This window comes from Lemur catta, chromosome 2 (assembly GCF_020740605.2).
Source record: "Lemur catta isolate mLemCat1 chromosome 2, mLemCat1.pri, whole genome shotgun sequence".
Lineage (NCBI taxonomy): Eukaryota > Metazoa > Chordata > Mammalia > Primates > Lemuridae > Lemur > Lemur catta.
Genome location: NC_059129.1, coordinates 26,006,964 through 26,026,899, shown reverse-complemented (window position 1 = coordinate 26,026,899; position 19,936 = coordinate 26,006,964). Strand labels below are relative to the sequence as shown.

The following is a 19,936-nucleotide window of genomic DNA, read 5'->3' as shown; positions in this document are numbered from 1 at the left end:
CACCACAGTTCCACTGCCCTCACCACCACCCCCAGCTAGCAAATACCTTCCATCCCCCCAACCTGCCAGTAATTTTTCCCGCCACAGATTGCAAAACATTCTCTCACTTTCGCATATGTGCAGGGGCATAGGCTGACTTCTCTGTGTTTTATGATACAAGCAGAAAGACTGGGCGCCACGTGTGGGATAATGGCCAGGACTGGGGTCCTGATACAGTTTTTTTCTTTTTGAGACAGGGTCTTGCTCTGTGGCCCAGACTGGAGTGCAGTGGCATCATCACAGCTCACAGCAACCTCAAACTCCTGAGCTCAGGCAATTCTCCTACCTCAGCCTCCTGAGTAGCCAGGATTACAGGCGCACGCCACCACACCTGGCTAATTTTTTTTCTATTTTTGTAGAGACAGGGTCTTGCTCTTGCTCAGGCTGGTCCCGAACTCCTGGCCTCAAGTGATCCTCCCACCTCAGCCCCCCAGAGTGCTGGGATTATAGGCGTGAGCCACCACACCCTGTCCAACTCAGTTTTGTGACATCTTTTGCTGTCCTGGGTGGTCCCTTCCAGCTGAAGCATTATTTCCAAGAAGGAATCTGAAGTCATTGTCAGAGTAAAGGGTAAAATTAGAAGTAGGAGCCAAGAGTGGAGGTTGAGTTCCTTTGCTCTGCATCCCCCACCCCAGGGGAGTAGGGAGCAGGTAGGGATTAAGTGGAAGGAATTAGCAGAGGAGGGAAGTGGTGGGTGGGGGAATTGGGGATCCCTGTGCTCTTGGCCTTGGACAAGTTACTTTGCTTCTTCCTCTGTGCAATGGGAATGACAGCAGTAACTCTTTCATGGGGTTGTGTGATGAATAAAATGAGGTCATATGAGTGAACCACCAAGAGTGGCACTTGTCCCAGAGCAAGTGAAAGTGGCTCCTACCGCACCTCTGTCTACTGTCCCTTCTGTGAGTTTGGGGGGGTGACATTCATGGTGACAGTTCCCAGGCAAGGAAAGAGGATGGCTGGACTTAGAGGGGGGGTGTGTACTGAGGTGAGAGGCTGATTCTGGGAGTGTGACTTGAACTGGCTGGAGGGGCCACAAAGAAGAGGCGGGAAATGACAAGGGTCCAGTAGCCAGGGTTGGCAGCTACCACCAGCCGCCAAAAGGGCCCCTCCTCCTGGCTTCTGCTTCCTCTATGGCACCTTTGGCTCACTAAAGGCTCATCCTGGGCAGGGCTGGCAGCTGCATAGTGAAGAACAGCCTTGAATGGAGCCGCCTTATTGACCGGCGTGGGCAGAGCTTGTGGCCTCAGGCCCGGTGAGGTCAGGAGGTCATAAAGGCTGTGTGAGGCAGCACGTAGGGCCCAACCGCCCCCCCCCCCCAACTTCTGGTTTCCCAGACCTACTGCTCTGCTGCCAAGATGGGGGCAGAGCCAGGGAAGTAGGGGGCTCCAGGGAAAACAGAAAAGCCGAGAGCCATGTTGGTGGTTTCAGTTCTTGCCAGTGAGATTGAAAAATACACAAGACTTGGACTCATGAGAGCCAGAGGTCAGCCCCCATCCCATCTTCACGGCTCCCACCGCCCCCACTGTCCAGTGGGACCCTGCTGTCATGACAGTCTCCATGGGACTTGGAGAATTCACAGCTTGCCACCTAAATTCTCCAATTCGTCCTTCTGCCCCTAGTGGTAGGTACAAAAAGAGGTATTTGCCTCCAAAGCTTGTCCTGGCATCCCATCCAGCAGGGCACCAAGTGAATTTAGGTGTCTCCCCAGCATGGTTCTGTCCCTGAGTTTAAAGCTGATCTCTGAATTCTTCCTGCTTTGGGGCCTCAGGCTGGCCCTATGACATCCTTCCATCTCAGAGTTGAGCCCTGAACAGTTCTTTTGGCCCCTGAGATGTCACTGCTGGCACTGGAGTGTCCGTGGAACAGGCTGGCGTTGAGCTGATGGCCCCTCCAAGGGGGTTGGGAGTGGTGGGAGAAGGCGTGGCGCAGGCAATGGTGGTGAGTGAGGTGGTGGCCGTGACCAGAAGGGGGCACCCGGTCACCTGTCCCCTCTCCTGCAGGCCTCCCCCGTGTACAACTTCAGCTTTCCACGGAGGAAATTGGAGTAGATTCGGAAAAGTTTGCACAAAGTGTCTACAGTGAACGTTCGGAGTGGAGCAGCTGAGGCTGCGACTGGAGGGGAGATGGCTTCCTTCTGCCAAGGGGAGAACAGGAGGTTACTGCAGTGCTGGGGACCCCAGAGAGAAGCGGGATTAGGGACAGAATAGGGAAGTAAGGAGAGCCCCAGTATTCCTTCACAGGACCCTTCTCTCTGTCTTACAGAAGGCACACGGAAGTGTCCACTGCTACTCACCTGGGCTCCCAGCGCCCGAAGCAGGGAGGTGAGGCTGCGCAGGCCACTGACGGCTCTGTCCATGTGCAGCTGCAGGGTCTCCGATGGCTGGGAGGAGTTGGCCAACAGGGCCTGACCCCTCAGGACGGCTTCCGAGAGCAGGGCCAGGCCCTGCCAGACTTCTACGGCCTGCTGCCCGACCTACAGGGAATGGAGACAAGGAGTCAGCTGGCCCAGGCCGTCCCCTCCCCCCTCAGCAGCCCCAGGAACCAAGCTAAGCAAACAGAAAGTATGCAATAAGGTTTGTTGAATGAATAAATGAATGAATGAGTGAACAAATGAATGAGCATATTCCATACAACCCTCATCTCTACTGCTCCATTTCTTCTCTGTCTCCATCATTCTCCCTTCCACCCAAATGAGACTCCCCAAGAGGAAGGAAAACATGAACTCACCTCCATCCTCTTCCAGGCATAGAAGTTAACTTTGGTGTCTGGGACAGTGATATTCTCGCTCAAGCTGCAGCCTTCAGCACAGCCCATCTGAAATGCATGAGAGGAGTCAGGCCCCTCCCCACAGGGCTCTGGTTCCTGGACCACCAGCCATAGGACGCCCCTTACCTAGCTTCCAGGTATGTTTTGGGGGCTACCACCTGTATCATCCTGGGAGGATCCAACTTCCCACCTCCACCCTGAACCCCGTTCCTGGATCTTGGAGGGGAACCCTGGAGCCCTGCAAGTGAATTCAGTGGAGAATGCTGGGGAGGAGAACTCACCGTGACATTCTCTGCCTCCTTGGCTTCCAGGATGTACCTCTCCAGCACTCGGACGTCACAGATGAGGCTGAGGCGTTGGGGGGCACCCAGCACTGGGAGGCCCAGAGAAAGCAGCAGCAAGGACGGCAGAAGCAGTCGGGCAGGACATCCTAGAAGAGAGCCAGGCTGAGTGTGAGGCCAGGAGGGGAGGAAAGGGGTTGGTTTGTAGTGACACGTTCACTCATCCTGCGCCTCTGCCCCCAGCTCGTCCCTTCTGACCCCAGCCTTGCCAGCGCTCGGCTGCCGCAGCCCTCACTCGATCCCGCGGCCCGTGCGCACCCCACCCCCAGCTACCGGCATCCACTTCTGCGACCAAACTTCAACCCCAGTGTGACACAGGCTTCCCCTCTCGCAGGTCCCGCTTGTTGCTCTAGGACTCAGGTATCAGCTTATCAGCTTCCCACCCACAGAGCGGCGCCTCTTCTCCCCGAAACCCCAAACCTTGTCCCCGTCTCCAGGTCAGGTTTTTGCCATCCACAGGGACTCCCCAAGTCCGGCCGGCACCTGGAGACTGCCCCACCGCCCTCCCCCTTCCGGGGTCCTTGGCAAGTCGCGGGTCCTTGAACCCGGTCACCTCCCGGCCAATAGCCCCAGCGCTAAATCCCTCCTCAAACACGGGCCCGGGCCGGCGGGAGCTCCGCAGCCCGCGGGTACTCACCGCGCACCCCCATCTCCGCGCCTCGCCCGGCCTCTCAGCGACCAGGGGCTCGGCCGGCGCCCACGCCGGGAGCCCTCATCCCGGGAAGCTCGGCGGGGTACAGCCGCACCGGCCTGAAGGAGGGCGCCGCTGTCCAGGGGTCGCAGGAGAGCCGGCGCGGTGGCCCTGGCCAGGGTCCGGGAGTCCGGCGCGGCGCAGCAACCGGCCGGGGTTGGCTCGGGGACTCTGCGGCTCCCGCCGGGGGTCGGGGCTGTTATCAGCATGTGTGCGTGCGCGGGTGGGGGTGGGGGTGAGACTGTGTGCGTGAGGGGTCGCCGGGGCTAGGGGCCACCCGGGGTCAGAGCAGGGGGCAGGACGCCTGGGTCGGGGGCTCGCCCGGGCGGGAGAAGGGCTGCTGCGGGCGCTCGCGGGGCACCGGGCTGCCCCGGGCCCCTGGGCTCCGGGAGAGGAGCGGAGCCGGGTGCGCACCCGCGGGACGGGCGGACTGCCGGCGGGCGCCGGGAGAGGAGCGCCGTCGGGGAAAGGCTGGGGACCGGACACCTCTCCTGGCGATGTCCCGGTCTTGGGCAGGGGCTCAGAGGTGCCTGGGTTCCTGGGTTCCCGCGAAATAGCTGGGTCTGGGAGCCGGAAGCTGCTGGCTGGAGCAACTCGGTTGGTTGCCTGCCTTCTCACAATCCCAGAACGTGTTCTGGAAACTAGTGTTGTTTGTGTTGGGCACGGGGACAAAGGGAACAAGAAATCTGAGGTTCTTTTTTCTCTACTCCTCACTTTCTAGGACCCTGAAAACTCAGAAACTTACCTTTTAGGGCACAAAGGACACGTCCCACCGTGCAGGACACACATGCACTTTGACATCTGGGTTTTTTTGACCTGTAGTTTAGGTTAACCTATGTGGCAGAATTCTTAAGAACCCTGAAATAGAGCTAACGCCAAGAGTGATGGGAGTTGGGACTTACAGCTAAGCTTTTGTGGCTTCTGGGAGCCCTGAGGCGGAGGGCCAAGCTCCCCAGCGCGGGAGTCCAAGGCTAGCTGGCCTCTCAAACCTTAGAAAGTGGCTTGGGTGCCCTCACCTGCCAAATAGGTGTGATGAAAGTACCAGCCTCACTTCACTCAGGTTTCATAAAAGACAGGAAAGTCCTACACACACTGCCTACTTAGTCTCATAATATCAGAAGTATTTATTTATTATTAATTAATTTAGAGATGGGGTCTTGTTATGTTGCCCAGGCTGAAGTTCATTGGCTGTCTACAGGTACAATCCCACTACTGATCAGCACAGGAATTTTGACCTGCTCTGTTTCTAACCTGGGCTAGTCCACCCCTCCTTAGGCCACCTGCTAGTCCCCTGCCCCTGAGAGGTCACCATATTGATGCCAAATTTAGTGTGGACACCTGACAGGCACAGCACACTACAGCCCAGAACTCCTGGCCTCATGTGATCCTCTCACCTCAGCCTCCTGAGTAGCTGGGACTACAGGCACGTGCCACCACTCCTGGAGATGTTAGAGCTATTTTATCCGTGTATTCACTGCCTCTTTTGTGCAAGAGTAGAGCAGACATAAGATAGGTACCCGGGGCAGTATGTTAAGAACTGGAGTGTGCAGATCTGAGCTTGGAAGAGCTTGGAAGAGGGAGAGCTCACTTCTAGCTGGGGGAAATCAAGGAGGATTTGATGGAGGAGGTGACAATGAGCTCAGCCTTGACCAGGGCTGGAGGGGGTGGGGGTTGTCAGTGGGAAGAGATGTGAGGTGGGTGGAGGAGGGTGGGGGGCAATGGAGAAGGGAGAGGTGGGAGATGAGGCCAGAGTGCTGGTTGGGGAGGCGTCAGGTTGGGAAGGGCCTTGAATGCCACTCTGAAGAATTTGGATTTTGTCTGGAAAGAGTGGGAAACCTTCACTCATTCATTCAAGAGATACTTAGGGAATGCCCATTCTTGACCAGGGACCTGGGGATAGAGCAGCAAATGCCACAGACAGGAATGCCTGCCCTGGGGGAGCTGACAGTCTAGTGGGGAGGCCACAATGAACACAAAGATAGAGGATCTCATGGCTGCAAGCACTAAGGAGAAAAGGTGGAAGGGGGCCCAGGAGTTGCGGTTTTAGGTAAGGGAGTTGGGGACTCTGGGCTGATACAGGTGAGGGAGGGAGAGAGGAGGGGGTGCAGGGTGGAGGAGAGCATGATCAAGGAGGGGTCTGGAGAAATGGAAGGGTGCGGGGTGGGAGACAGGCGGGTGTGCTTCTGCCTGGAAGTGACAGGGGCCTGGCTCCCTGGGATCCTGCCCACCTTGAGCCTGCTCCCGGCCCTCCCCAAACCTGCGTTGGGGCTCCCAGCCCCGCTCAGCCGTCAGAGCCTGGGTCTACTTCCTTCCCAGAACCCAGCTGTGGGACATGAACACGCACACTCACGTCCACACATGTCTGCACGTGCATTCTGTCCCGACCCACCCTCCTCCCCAGGCTCTGCTCTCCCGGGCCCCTGACTCCTGGGTCACTGCCCTGACCTAACCATGGAGAGGGGGCCAGGGACAGATGGCGGGGTGGGGTGAACACAGCCTGAGGAGAAGGAGGAGCCTTTTGGGCTATGGGACCTGCCCCTCCCGGCCTCACACAGCTCAGCAGAGGTCCTTAGGCCCCTGCCTGCCAGAGGGGAGGGACATGGGCCAGGAGCACCAGCCTGTGGATGCTGGAGCCTGCAGGGACAGGCAGTGGCTGCCTTGTCCCCTGGGGCTTTTGGAGAGAAAGCTCTGATTGCAGCATGGGAGGGAAGATAGATGGCAGGATCTTGGTCCGTGCCAGGCCTCGTCCAGAGCCACAGTAATCCTGCTGATGGGTCAGAAGCCGGTTTGGGGTCTGGCTTCAGCCCAGATGCTCTTGGATCCCGCCAGTAGGGTCCATTCATCTGTCCTTAAGGACAGGAAGAAAACAGGACGCTACCTAGGGCCCTCCCTTCGATCCCCGCCGTCCCTCCCCCCCACCAGTTCCCCTCCATATTCTTGCTGGCATTTCTCTGGCACAGTGTGAGCCAGGCCCAGGACTGTGGCAGAGTCCCCTCATGACCCCTCCAGTTGACCCCTAGCCCTGCTACTTGATTAACTTTCCAGTGAGTAGCCTCGTTCGTGTCATTCCTCTGGGCCTGCAGTGGCTCCCCATTGCCTCAGAACTGTGGCCCTCACTTTCCAGACTGTTCTCCCACTGTGTTCTCTCCCATTCTCTCCATCACAGGAGCGCAGTGAGATGGTTTGCAGCTTCCCCCACTTTGGTCACCCCATGCCTTCCACCTGGATCACCCTCCCACACTATCTCCTCCTTTTCTTCAAAGCCCAAACCCAAGCATTACCTCCTCCGCACAGACTTCCCTGATCCCCCAGCAGGAAATTGTCCTCTTCTCCTGTATTGCCGTCATTTAGGCCACTCACTGGCAGGGCCAGCAGGGACAGCTGTCAAAGCTGAGCACCGCACAACTCTAGGGGGCATTCATGAAGACTCTGATGGCTTTGGGAGGCTGAGGCAGGAGGATCACTTGATGTCAGGAGTTCAAGACAAGCCTGAGCAAGAGCAAGACCCCATCTCTACAAAAAATAGAGAAAAAATTAGCCAGGAGTGGTGGCGCATGCCTGTAGTCTCAGCTACTTGGGAGGCTGAGGCAGGAGGATCGCTTGAGCCCAGGAGTTTGAGGTTGCAGTGAGCTATGATGGTGCCACTGCACTCTGGCCCGGGAGACAGAGACAGACTCTGTCAAAAAATAATAAAAATGGCCGGGTGAGGTGGCTCACGCCTGTAATCCTAGCACTCTGGGAGGCCGAGGTGGGTGGATCACTCGAGGTCAGGAGTTCGAGACCAGCCTGAGCAAGAGCGAGACCCCGTCTCTACTAAAAAAAATAGAAAGAAATTATCTGGCCAACTAAAATATATATATAGAAAAAATTAGCCGGGCATGGTGGCGCATGCCTGTAGTCCCAGCTACTCGGGAGGCTGAGGCAGTAGGATCGCTTAAGCCCAGGAGTTTGAGGTTGCTGTGAGCTAGGCTGACGCCACGGGACTCACTCTAGCCAGGGCAACAAAGCGACACTCTGTCTCAAAAAAAATAAAAAATAAAAAATAAAAAAATAATAACAATAAAAAAAAGACTCTGAGGCCGGGCAAGGTGGCTCACGCCTGTAATCCTAGCACTCTGGGAGGCCGAGGCAGGTGGATCACTCGAGGTCAGGAGTTCGAGACCAGCCTGAGCAAGAGCGAGACCCCGTCTCTACTAAAAATAGAAAGAAATTATCTGGCCAACTAAAAAATATATATATAGAAAAAATGAGCTGGGCATGGTGGTGCATGCCTGTAGTCCCAGCTACTCGGGAGGCTGAGGCAGTAGGATCGCTTAAGCCCAGGAGTTTGAGGTTGCTGTGAGCTAGGCTGATGCCACGGCACTCACTCTAGCCTGGGCAGCAAAGCAAGACTGTCTCAAAAAAAAAAAAAAAGGCTCTGATGGGAAAGTGGGAATGGAACTCTCTGGAGTCATGCAGCTCCAGTGCCCTTGTACTCAGAAAAGAGAGCAAAGGGCCATGTCTGGAAGGTCTCATGCCTCATACACCTTTGTGCCCACCAAGCACCCAGCACGTTGCCTGTGTGGGCATCGCCCACGTGCGGATTGCGTTATGTGGTCTCTCCACTCAGGCTCCTCGGCCAGAGAACGGGAGGCCTGGAGATGGGAGAGAGCCACACCGGGCGCACCCAGGTCCCTGGGACCCTGGGGCCCTCGAGGCCTCCATCTGCTCCCTGAACAGGCCATTGAAGCAGGGTATGAAAAGGGGTTGTAATGACAGGATGGCGGGGGTGGAGACAGGCTCTGTCCAACAGATTCCTCCTGGCAGCCAATGGAGATTGGAAATCCAAGGAGAAGAAAATTTACAGCCTCCCTGAGCTGTCCCAGACCCCCAGGCAGCATGGAGCTCCAGCTGCCTGGAGGCTGACCGGGGGTGGGGGAGCTCTGGGCCTTTCGTCCCGCTCCTTTCCAAGCAGTGGCTTCTTGGCTTGGCTCGGGAGTTCAGCCAGTGGCCCAGAGGACCTTCTGTGCTGGGAAGTGAGGTGGCTGGGGGCCTTTGTGGGGGGAACTTCCTGGCCCTTGGGAAACTGGGAAGGAAGCAAAAATGCTGGAGAACCAAAGGAAAGTCCTTTGCCAAGGTCAGCTTGGAGAAATTGAGGCAAGGGCTGCTTTCTTGGTCACAAAGGAGTTGACAGAACCAGACATCCAGCTTTCTGTTCTCAGCCAACGCCTCTGTGGCTCAAAAGGTTGTCTGGTGTTATTAAGAGTGCTTGGATTGGTGGCCTGAGTTCTGCCACTGACTTGCCAGGTACCTGACTTGGACATGTGACTTGGACTTTTTTCTGCAGAATGAGGATGCTGAAAACATCAGTAATTTCTTCCTACGGTTGTGATGGGGTTATATTAGCATAACACCTGGCACATGGTAATCAATAAATGTTGGCTATTATTATGCTACTCTTGATTATCTCTTTTATTTGTGTTTTCTTTGGAGATCTGGAGACCTCAGCCTTCCTCCAGCATCCTCCACCAGCACTGTATCTCTGGTATTGTGGCTGCCCATACCATGCAACTCACTGGAAAAGGGTCATCAAAACAGTGGGGTGGACATAGGTGTCTGTGGGTGTCTGTATTGACTGCACTTAGGAGAGACTGCCTCTGAACACAGTTGAGTGAAGTGGCATCACGGCAGGAGTTGGATGTGGGGAAGAGGCAAGCATCAACCCAGACTTAAACTTGCTTGGTTTATTCAGATCTGGGGGCCCATCAGAGATTTCTTGCCCCATCAATGTGGGTCTCTTCCTAGGGAGGCCAGAAGAAGCCCCAATGACCTTGGCCTGAATGAGACCTTGGGCTCACCCTAGATAGGGCCACCCTCCTTAGTTGCTTATCTCTTGAATTCCCCAAAATCTTGAGTCCTTGAAGGAGCGTTCCCAGAACACCAAAGACATCTGCCTCAAGCTCCAGAACCACTTCCCCCAGTCAGATTTCTGTGAAAAGTATCAGACTACATCCTAGCATCTCTAGCCAGTAAGTATCACTGAGTATTCCTTCCTTTTTTTTTTTTTTTTAGAGATGGGGTCTTGCTACATTGCCCAGGCTGGTTTCAAACTCCTGTCTTCAAGTGATCCTCCCACCTCCCTAAATGCTGAGATTACAGGTGTGAGCCACCACGCCTGGCCTCACTGAGTATTCCTAAGCTTTATCCTATATGAGAAGAAAATAGAACTGATAAATTAATCAGAGTAACTTTCCCCTGTCCAAGCAAAAATAAAATCAGAAAATCCTAACCTGAAAAAAAAAAAACTATTGGCAAAATAAATGAGAAGCATTTTTCTTTCACATGTAAGGCCTTTGCAGGTGGGCAGCTGTGAATGCAAAAGTTTCATTTTGTTGACACTGGATGGGACTCAGTGACTTTTGAAGGATTTTGCATGCAATCCTTCTACTGGGCAGCCCTCTAGGCTATTCCTACCTAGAGGAGTACAGGCCAAGGGAAGTTTATAGCAGCCTGAGACATAGGCATCAACATCCAAATTTAGCAAATATGTTCCCAAATTGTTCGTGGTTCACTGAGAACTAACAAATTATAAGAACTTGCTGCTTGATCCCGTAGGCATCCCCTGATCTGTAGGTAAGTGAGCCTTTTGGCTCATGTCTTATATAGTTCATGAGCCAGCAAACAATTTTAGTCCTGCAAGAAAGGTTATTTTTCTTGCAATAAACAAGAGTCGTAGAGTCTGAGTTGGAAGGGATCCAGGAGGTCCTGCTAGCATACTTTCAGCGACAAGACATTTGGTGTTTCTCAAGGAAGCAGACGCTTGTTACAGAGGACACAGCAAGCTGTTCCCCATGCTTACCCATCCATGTATCTACCCACCCATTCATTCATCAGATATTTGTTATTGGATTAGACAATAAAATCACTTCTTGAGGTTATCGCATTAGGTTTCTAACTAACTCCCTAATCACCGCACCTAGAGAACAAAGGATCAATCAGGAACAGGCTTTGTAAAAAATTAACTTTTTCTTATTACAAAAACAATAACGTGATCACTGAAAAACTAGAAAAAAGAGCTGAACCCAAACACATAAATTACAAAGCACCCCTAATGTCATTACGGAGATGGGGCTTTAAGTGGCCATTTTCACAGACATCTTTCTTGGTGGGGTGACCTTTGCCTCATCCCAACTCTCTGCGCAGTTGGACACCTGTTCCCTAAGGAGCGATATCTGACACAGGCTTGTCCAACCCCTTGAGAGGTTCGAGGGTTTGTGGAACACACCATTCTTCCCCTGACTCCTGACTGAGCACCAAGACCTCACCTGGGACAAAGTGCTGGGCCTTCCTAGGAGAGTCATCAGCTCATCTGAACCACTTAATGTGTCCTGAGAGTCTATCCTTTTCCCTGCTAGGAGAGCCACAATTAAAAGCCTGGCAGAATAACCTGGACTAGTGAGTTAAACATACACAAAATCACATTCCTTCCCTTTTCCCCATTCCTATTACGAAGCCTTAAACCATTTCTTAGCAAAATGGCGTCACACTAAATAATAGTAGCCTGAGGCCAGATGTCGTGACTCACATCTATGAGCCAAGGCAGGCGGCCAGGAGTTTGAGATCAGCCTGAGCAAGAGCGAGACTCCATCTCTACAAACATTAGAAAAATTAACCGGGTGTGATGGCATGCACCTGTAGTCCCAGCTACTCAGGAGGCTGAGGCAGGAGGATCGCTGGAGCCCAGCAGTTTGAGGTTGCTGTGAGCTAGGATGATGCCACTGCACTCTAGCCTGGATGACAGAGTGAGACCCTGTCTCAAAGAAAAAATAGTAGCCCTTACTATTTATTAAACTCTTACTATTGCTAGGACAATTGCAAACACTACACAAATTACTTGTCTTTTTAAATCTATTTGCTCCCCGTTAGGCTTTACAGGACCCACAGTTTATACCTCTCCTGGTAGGCAGGGTGCCTAACACAGATCCTGACAACTAGTGGAGGCTCAGTAAATGCTATGGATGATAAGCCAATGTCTACACTCTTCTCCAAGACAAGCATTTGCATTCTGGCCTCTGGGGATCTGTTCTGAAGTTAGAGGTCATTTCCCATTCATGTGGGCTCTGCAACTGTTGAATAAAAAGGAGGGAGGGGCACTGCATTTGGACACCCCTTCCGTCCCCAACCCTCTCCCATTTTCCGAAGCTTTGATGGAAGTCACCTCAAAGGACCAGTAAAGGGAGGGGAACAGAGGTGAGAGCCTCCCTACGGTACTGGATTCGGGGTTCCCTGCCCAATCCACCCACCATGCATGCACTCCAATAGATACAGGAGCCTTGCTCACGCCCACTACCTGCCCGCACACACTAAACAGTGAGCCCTTAGACCCTTTTTCCCTTCAGTGATAACGTCTAGGGTCTGTTTCTGCAGAACTGCCACTGAGGGAAGCCCCACTGGCAAGCAGTGAGAAAACATGGAGTAGAAACAACAACTAGGCTGAAGAGGGAGCTGCCAAAACAAACCAAACGCAAAAGGGCTGCCTGCCACCACCTCAGCTGGGCCAAGGCCAGGGACGCAGAGACAAGAGCACATACGTGCAAGGAGACACAGTTCTATCCAGCTGCCGCAGGCTCCCCACTCCACTACTCAGGGACTCCCAGACAAGGGAGCCTTGCAGTCAAGGCTGATGGGGGGAGTGTGGCCCAATAGAAAAGTCAGCGGCCTTGTCTCCCCCGTGCCTCCTGTTTTCTGGCCACCTGGAGTCCCTCCAGTCTCAGAACACACCCTACCTATTCATGAACCCCCTTTGATCTCTCTGCCAAATATGCCCTCTCCTGTCTTTTCTGCCTGGCAAACTCTTACTCACCCTTCAACACCCAGGTCAAAGGGGAAACTATTTTGGACCCCACCAGGAAGTTAGCCCTTTCCATCTCCACATTTCCATTGCACCCCACTCTTCTTACATAACACATCTTACTCGTTCACAGACACTTATGTTTGTCCACCTTCCCAATTAGGTGGTGAGTCCCTTGAAGGTAGGTGCCATGTCATACAAACAAGCCAGAGGAAGGGATTTGAGAAATCAGAAGCCTGATTCTCAGACCTCCAAACCAAACTACCTTCACAAGAACTAAAGTAAAATCCTGTTACTAACCCTTATATTAGAGGCTTTCAAACTCTTGTGACCGCCAATAAAAAACATAATTTATGTCCTAACTAGTATGCATGTGTATACACACATATCTAACTGAAAAAGCTTCAATAAACATTACAATTTAAGTTGCACTTTTTATTTTTCACTTAATTTTTTTCTTTTTGGTAGAGACAGGGGTCTCACTCTTACTCAGGCTGTCTTGAACTCCTGAGCTCAAGCAATCCTCCCACCTCCCGCCTCAGCCTCCCAGAGTACTAGGTAACAGGCGTGAGCCACTGTGCCCTGCCTGGCCTACGTGCTTTTTTTTTTTTTTTTTTTTTTTTTTTTTGAGACAGAGTCTCACTCTGTTGCCCGGGCTAGAGAGCCATGGCGTTAGCCTAGCTCACAGCAATCTCAAACTCCTGGGCTCAAGTGATCTTTCTGCCTCAGCCTCCCGAGTAGCTGGGACTACAGGCACATGCCACCATGCCCGGCTAATTTTTCCTATATATTTTTAGTTGCCCAGCTAATTTCTTTCTGTTTTTAGTAGAGATGGGGTCTCGCTCTTGCTCAGGCTGGTCTCGAACTCCTGACCTTGAGTGATCCACCTGCCTCGGCCTCCCAGAGTGCTAGGATTACAGGCATGAGCCACCACGCCCAGCCGCCTACATGCTTTTTTAAAATAACTGCTATGACACAGTAAATTGATCTCAAAGCCACATATGGGTGGGTCACTACTCACTTCAATAAACATTGCCTTAGGCAGGCATGGTGCCAGTTCATGCCTGTAATCCCAGCACCTTGGGAGGCTGAGGCAGGAGGATCACTTGAGCACAGGAATCTGAGACCCGCCTGGGCAACAAGCAAATGATGGTTCCACTACATTCTAGCCTGGGTGACAGAGTTAGACACCAACTCAAAAATAACACAAAACATTGCTTTAGTTGGTTCTAAGTGTGATAAATGTGAAAAACTGGGACATCCCAAAAATATTTCAAAAATTATTTATTACCTGTGTGCCAGTAATTAATTATTCAGAGTGGGGCTTCCCTTTCCCACCGGAGCAGCCCAATCAGAAAGGATCTGAAGGGCTCTGGACCACAGCTGCCTGGGAGCCAGCTGGGCCCTGCAGGACCAGAAATTACATGAAGCACCTTCTCAGTCCCTACCACAGAGACTGACACAAGGGAGGCCACGAAGTCTTAGTTTGCTTCCTTCATCCTTAAACCCTCACCTCTCCCATGTCTGGGATTATTGCCAAGGAGCCCGATGCATCCTGAGCACCATGGCTGCATCTCAGCACGTGAGAGTATACACTTTATCTGCCCAGCCTCCCTGAGATGAAAAATTTTCAAACAAACACTGGGATTGTCAGGTTTCTGCACGGTACTAAACAGTTTGTCTTATGTTACACACTGTTCATAGTATGATCTATGCTTTTATGGAGGCAGGAACACTTGGGTTCCCCTCCTGTAGTAACTAGGTACCTGTAAAATTTCCTGCTCTAGGTACATACAGAATTTACACAGACAAGAGGCAGTGGCAGTGGGGTGGCAGGAAACTAACACAACTTGGCACTTTTTATTGTACAGGACAAGTTACAGAACACACAGACTCAGGAAGACCCACTGCTTGGGCCTAACTAGAGACAACTGCCCCCTCCCTCAATGCAGAGTCCTTTGGGCTGTGAGAGAGTAGCCTTTTCTTAACATGACTATGATGGGAGATCCATGACAGTACTCAGCATAAGGAGAGCCACATCTGGGCCTAGCTGAGTGGGGAGAGGGGATAAGCGGACCAGCTTCATTTCAATTACTTGGGTGTGACCCTGAAGACTCGGATGTGTATGGCTGAGTTGTTGCGGATTCGGGTCAACGGCTCCCGTGTATCAGTCTCGGGTTCCAGCTCATCAACAAGCTCCACGGTGGAGGTATTGGCAGCCACCTGCAAGGACCCGAAGCTGCCTGCCTGCAGCTGCAGAGCAATGTTGATGGCACGGTTGATGGCCAGGCCCAAGCCATGAATGTAGATCTCAGTGCATGCGTTCTGACCCCGCGCACCTCCGTCTAGCAGCTTCTGGCAGCGGGCCAGTTGAGCCTTAAAGTCAGTCTTCATGTTGACATAAATGTCATTGGGCCTCCGGGGCAGGCGGTGGGGAAGCCGTTTCCTAAGGGTGTACTCCACCGGGTCCAGCTCAGCCTCGACGGTCCCGCGGAGCTCTCGGTTTTCTGCCATGCTGTGTGCCCTGGCACGGGAAAGGGATGAGAACAGATGGGTCACACGCGACTTTGCATCCTCTCCTACCGCGCTTCCTGTACAAAGGGTGCGCCCGTGAGAGGACGCACTCTACGTCCGTCTTCCCTTCCAGCCTCTCAGCTCCCTGCCACTCACCTCAAGCATCCGCACCTCCCCGCCCCAGTTCTTATTCGCTCATCACGTTGCCCCAACCTCACGCCCCTCCACCGCCCCCTTCCGCGGCTTTTGCGCGCCTACTTTCTCCGTTCCCCCGTGCCCTGCAGGCGCGCGCGGCCCGCTCCCCGCCAGGCCACTCAAGGGCTCGCCGGCCGGCCCAAGTAGAGGGTGCTGCCCGCGACCCCTAGTCCTAGCGAAACGGAAAAAAGGAAAGGAGCGCCAAACAGCCACTCCAGATCGCGGCAGCCCTACCGGCGCCGGGCTTCGGAAAAGGCGGCAGAGTGCGCACGCGCGCCCGTCCCCCGCGGCCAGGCCCGCGAGATCCACAAATCGCCTTCCCGGCCTCCGTTCTCCCCGCCCCTTTCCTGAGCGCCCCCGCTCCCGCGCGAGGCGTTTGAGTAACGCGAGGCTTCCAGCCGGGAGGGGATCTACCACGTGTACGCTTCGGGGGCGGGGCGGGGCGGGAGGCAGGGGGAGGGCACCAAGTCCGAGCGGGGAGGAGCTAGAAGGGGAAGGTCGGCTTCTCTAGGCCAGTCCAAGTTCCTGGCCCGCGGAAGGGTCTCGAAGGGGAGATACCCGGCGCGAAGGCTATTCTAGGGGCGTGGAGGATTGGGGAGTGGGGGTGTCTTCCCTCTTCCCAGAGAGCTGAGCAGGGAGCGGGGCGAGTTCAGGAGACTGTGATCGGGAAGGGGCTTGAAGGCGAATCTGAACTCCCGGGTCCGTCGCGGTTCTGATCAGAAGCGTGGGCATAGTTGGCAAAGTTGACCTACGGCTCAAGGTCGCTGTTGCTCAAGGGCAGAGGGGGGCATTTAGCGACAAGGTCGGGTCCCCACCTCCCAGAAGGACAGCGCCCCAGGACGCCCCTGCAGTTCACGGAAACCCAACCCTCTCCGGTGTCTCTGCCGGGGACTCAGGCTAAGAGCCAGCTTTCATGGCTCCCCCAGCGCACGCTGACCCACCCACGCCCCTCAACCATCTCCCATAGTCTGCCGCAGCGGCCCGACTCGGGAGCCGGGGCTTGTCGCCCCCTGGCGGGCAAGACTGGGTGGCCGCGCACGGTTCGTGGCTCCCAAGGCCGGAGGCGGGGGGAGGGGCTGTCTGCCTATATTTATTTGTGTAGCTTCTGGAGAGTTCCCTTCGGAAATGAGTTAGACTCGCACTGGGGACGTTGAACTACTCTCCGCTTCAGTTTCCTCATCACTCAAACGGGAATGCTAATTCCTATCTTGCAAATGTGTTGTGAAACCCCTCTAATCCTGTAAATTGTAAACCTACACAAGTGCGTTCGCATATTTATGCCCCCCAGACCCTTCTCCAGTCGCCTAGGGCGGAGTCTGACCCCATTCGACCGAAGTCTGGAAAGAGGTCGGATTCCTGACAACTTCCCTGCCCGCACCTTTTAAATCCTGCGGTTCTAGCCTTTGCCTTCAGATTCTTTCATTAACCATAAGCTTGGGGTTTATGTTGAATTGGAAGATTCTACATAGCAAAGATATCAATTCTCCTCAAATTGATATATGTTTAATGAAATTCGTATGAAAATCCCAGCAAGGGATTTACATAGGTTTATTATAAAATTATGGAAAGTCAAAAGAAGAATGGTTAAAACAATTTTACAAAAGAAAAAGTTGTTGTTATAATACTACTGATTTTAAGATTTATTATATAAGGGGGGAGGAGGGGACAGGTAAATTTACACCTAACGGGTACAATGCACACTTATCTGGGTGGAGGGCACACTTATAACTTTGACTCAAACTGTACAAAAGCAAAGTATGTAACCAAAATGTGTGTACCCCTATAATATTCTGAAACAAATATTTACTATATAACTACAATAATCAAGAAAGTGTGGTATCGACAGACCAAAAAAATCAACAGAATGGAATAGAGAACCTAGAAATAGACTCAAACAAGTACAGACAGCTCATTTTTGACAAAAATACAAAAACAGTTCAATGGGGAAAGAACAGTCTTTTCAACAAGTGGTACTGAAACCAATGGACAAATAGGCAAAGAAATGAACCTCAGCCTTGTGCAAAAAATTAATACAAAATGGATGGTAGAGCTAAATATAAAATCTGAAACTGTAAAACTTTCAGAAGAAAACAGAAAAAAAAATCTTTATGATGTAGGATTAGGTGAAGAGTTCTTAGACATGACTCCAAAAGCATAATCTGTAAAAGAAAAAAATTGATAAACTGGAATCCATCAACATTTTAAAACCTTTGCTCTGTGAAAGATCACATTAATAGGATGAAAAGAGAAGCCAGGGACTGGGAGAAAATATTTGCAAGTCATATATCCAACAAAGGACTTGTATCCAGAATATACAAAGAACTCTCTAAACTCAAGAGTTAGAAAACAATTGAATTAGAAAATGGACAAAAGTCTTGAACAGACACTTCAGCAAAAGAGGATATAAGAATGGCAAGTACGTACTGCACACCACAGGATGTTCAGTATCCTTACCCACTAAGGAAATGCACATGAAAACCATAACTACCATTATCCAATTAGCAGAATGGCTAAAATCCAAAATCCTGACAATACCAAATGTGGATGAGAATGCAGAAAAGCTGGATCTCTCATACACTGCTTGTGCAAATGTAAAATGGTGCAGCCATTCTGGAAAACAGTTTGACAGTTTCTTCTAAAATTAAACATACACTTACCATATGACCCAGGGAGAGTACTCCTGGGCATTTAAAAACCTGTACATGACATCCACAGCAGTTTTATTTATAATAGCCAAAACTGGAAACAACCCAGATGTCTTTCAATTGGTGAATAGTAAACAAACTATGGTACATCCATCCCATAGAATACTATGCAGCAATAAGGGTTGGATCAAGGAGACCTGCAAGGCTGCTAGAATACTGGTTATAGTACATATTTCTGTGCTAAGTAGTGAATATGTTAGTGTGGAAGACAAGGTGAGCAGGATATCGTGACCTGTGCTAAGGGGGAGGGGGCATGTAAAGGATTTGGTGGACCCCCCCCCAAGAGGAAACAGCCAATATGATCTTGGGGATCCAAGGTTTTCCAGAGGAGGTGACAATTAAGCTGAGACAGGAATGTCTAGCAGTGGGACTTGATATTTTATTACAATGGGGAGATGCTGAAAGACTCAGTTCTGGGATGTTGGGGAAAAGAGGAACCAGCAAAGATCAGAGAAGCAGCAGCTAGTGAGGCAGGAGAAAAACCATGGGAGTAGGGCGTCCTGAAAGCACTTCTGGAGGAGAAAGTGACAGTCAGTAGTCATGGCTGCTGACAGGTCATATAATGGACCACTGGATTTAGCAACATGGAGGTCATTGGTGACTTAATAGGCAGTTATATTTGGTTGACCAAAGAACTTAGCTCATGGCAGAAAGTAATTCTGAATGTAATAAATTAATTTTAAGGCCCATTATGTTTGATAATTAACAATAAGTACAGTTTATGGGCTATCACTACATTACTCAGATTGTGTGTCTTTCCATGATATCTAAAATGTTTTATAAACTTTGATATCCATATATATATATGTATATATATATATAAAGGTTCACAATTTAGGTGGGTGAAGCCAGGCTCTGTAATAAACCGATTTGACAGTAAGATAGTCTTTATCTCTTTGCATTTTATAGAAGGAAAACATTGCAGAGGAATCTGTTATTGAGAAAAAAGGCAGAGTTTGGCTGTTTGGTCTTGCTTGAGACCACTCTTTCATCTCAATTAATCTTCTAACCAAATCTCTTTGTTTAGTTCAAAAGCTCGCAAATTTAAAACACAGACATTTCACAGCTTAACACCTGGATAAACAAAAATATGTTAGGTCCAAGTGATTTCTTTAATTCCGTATGGGAGATTCACAGTTCTGATTTCAGAGTTTCTTCTCTCAAAGAGGGACTTTATATGCTTCAATTACCATTGTCATCAGCATCAGCATTCCCACTTTACAGCTGGTGGAGATTACTTGCCCAATGTCACAAACTGGTGCCCAGGAGACCCAGGGCCATCCTCCAGTCTTCTATCCTGGAGTCACTGTGCTGTCTTTGACATGCTGCATCTACAGTGGGTGCTAGTGTCCAGTCAAAAACTTTCAGTGGCATTAAAGGCCCTCAACTAAAATTTCTCCTTCACTTCCAGTCCTCTTCTCTCAACAGCCTGGACTGTTGCTTATTCCCAAGCCCATGCCCACTTTTCCTAAATCTACCCAATCCTGCCTTTCCCTCCAGCTCAGCAGAAGCCACCACTCTCCCAGACTGGTTTCACTCTATATAAGTCCCCCCTTTTTATCCTGTACAATTTCTCTGCCATAAACTACAATATCACATTTGCTTATTAACTATGAAAACATGCTAAGACCTCACTCGTTCAGAGGTTTAGGCTGCTGGTGACTTCAGCCACCCAGAACACAGCTCCAATGTACAAAAGAAAAAAAAAAAGAAAGAAACAGCAACAACAACAAAAGCTTTTGAGAAAAAACAGCTGTCACAGCTTATAAACTTTATGTTAGGAGAATTCTCTGACTCAAGCTTGGATTCTCTTGATACATTTTCAAACAGTATGAACAGTCTTAAAAATTGTGTT

At 51.4% G+C, this 19,936-nt stretch overlaps 2 protein-coding genes across 5 annotated transcripts; both read right to left on the bottom strand.

Annotated features, from left to right (window-relative positions):
* Window positions 1-1,933: 1,933 nt before the first annotated feature.
* Window positions 1,934-3,873, bottom strand: EPO (erythropoietin). 2 transcript variants are annotated; one of them, XM_045541471.1, is made up of 5 exons: window positions 3,784-3,873; window positions 3,087-3,235; window positions 2,767-2,853; window positions 2,333-2,512; window positions 1,934-2,173 (listed from the first exon to the last, which is right to left on the bottom strand). In XM_045541471.1, the coding sequence occupies exons 1-5, from the start codon at window positions 3,794-3,796 to the stop codon at window positions 2,018-2,020; spliced, it is 585 nt and encodes a 194-aa protein (XP_045397427.1). In that variant the 5' UTR covers window positions 3,797-3,873; the 3' UTR covers window positions 1,934-2,017. The 2 variants fall into 2 exon arrangements, with proteins under 2 accessions (XP_045397427.1, XP_045397429.1); XM_045541473.1 differs by having other exon boundaries at window positions 1,934-2,170.
* A 10,624-nt stretch (window positions 3,874-14,497) lies between these two features.
* Window positions 14,498-15,701, bottom strand: POP7 (POP7 homolog, ribonuclease P/MRP subunit). Of its 3 annotated transcripts, none has more exons than XM_045541469.1 (2): window positions 15,611-15,701; window positions 14,498-15,191 (listed from the first exon to the last, which is right to left on the bottom strand). In XM_045541469.1, the coding sequence occupies exon 2, from the start codon at window positions 15,179-15,181 to the stop codon at window positions 14,759-14,761; it is 423 nt and encodes a 140-aa protein (XP_045397425.1). In that variant the 5' UTR covers window positions 15,182-15,191; window positions 15,611-15,701; the 3' UTR covers window positions 14,498-14,758. The 3 variants fall into 3 exon arrangements, with proteins under 3 accessions (XP_045397425.1, XP_045397423.1, XP_045397424.1); XM_045541467.1 differs by having other exon boundaries at window positions 15,440-15,660; XM_045541468.1 differs by lacking the exon at window positions 15,611-15,701 and adding an exon at window positions 15,338-15,431.
* Between the last annotated feature and the right edge of the window lie 4,235 nt (window positions 15,702-19,936).

Bases quoted from the DNA above. Each gene is read 5' to 3' on its own strand.
- EPO (XM_045541471.1), bottom strand. The intron at 2,513-2,766 runs GTGAGTTCATGT...CATTCCCTGTAG, and splicing joins ATGCCTGGAAGAGGATGGAG to GTCGGGCAGCAGGCCGTAGA. The intron at 2,174-2,332 runs GTGAGTAGCAGT...TCCCCTTGGCAG, and splicing joins TTCGGGCGCTGGGAGCCCAG to AAGGAAGCCATCTCCCCTCC.
- POP7 (XM_045541469.1), bottom strand. From the start codon at position 15,181: ATGGCAGAAAACCGAGAGCTCCGCGGGACCGTCGAGGCTGAGCTGGAC.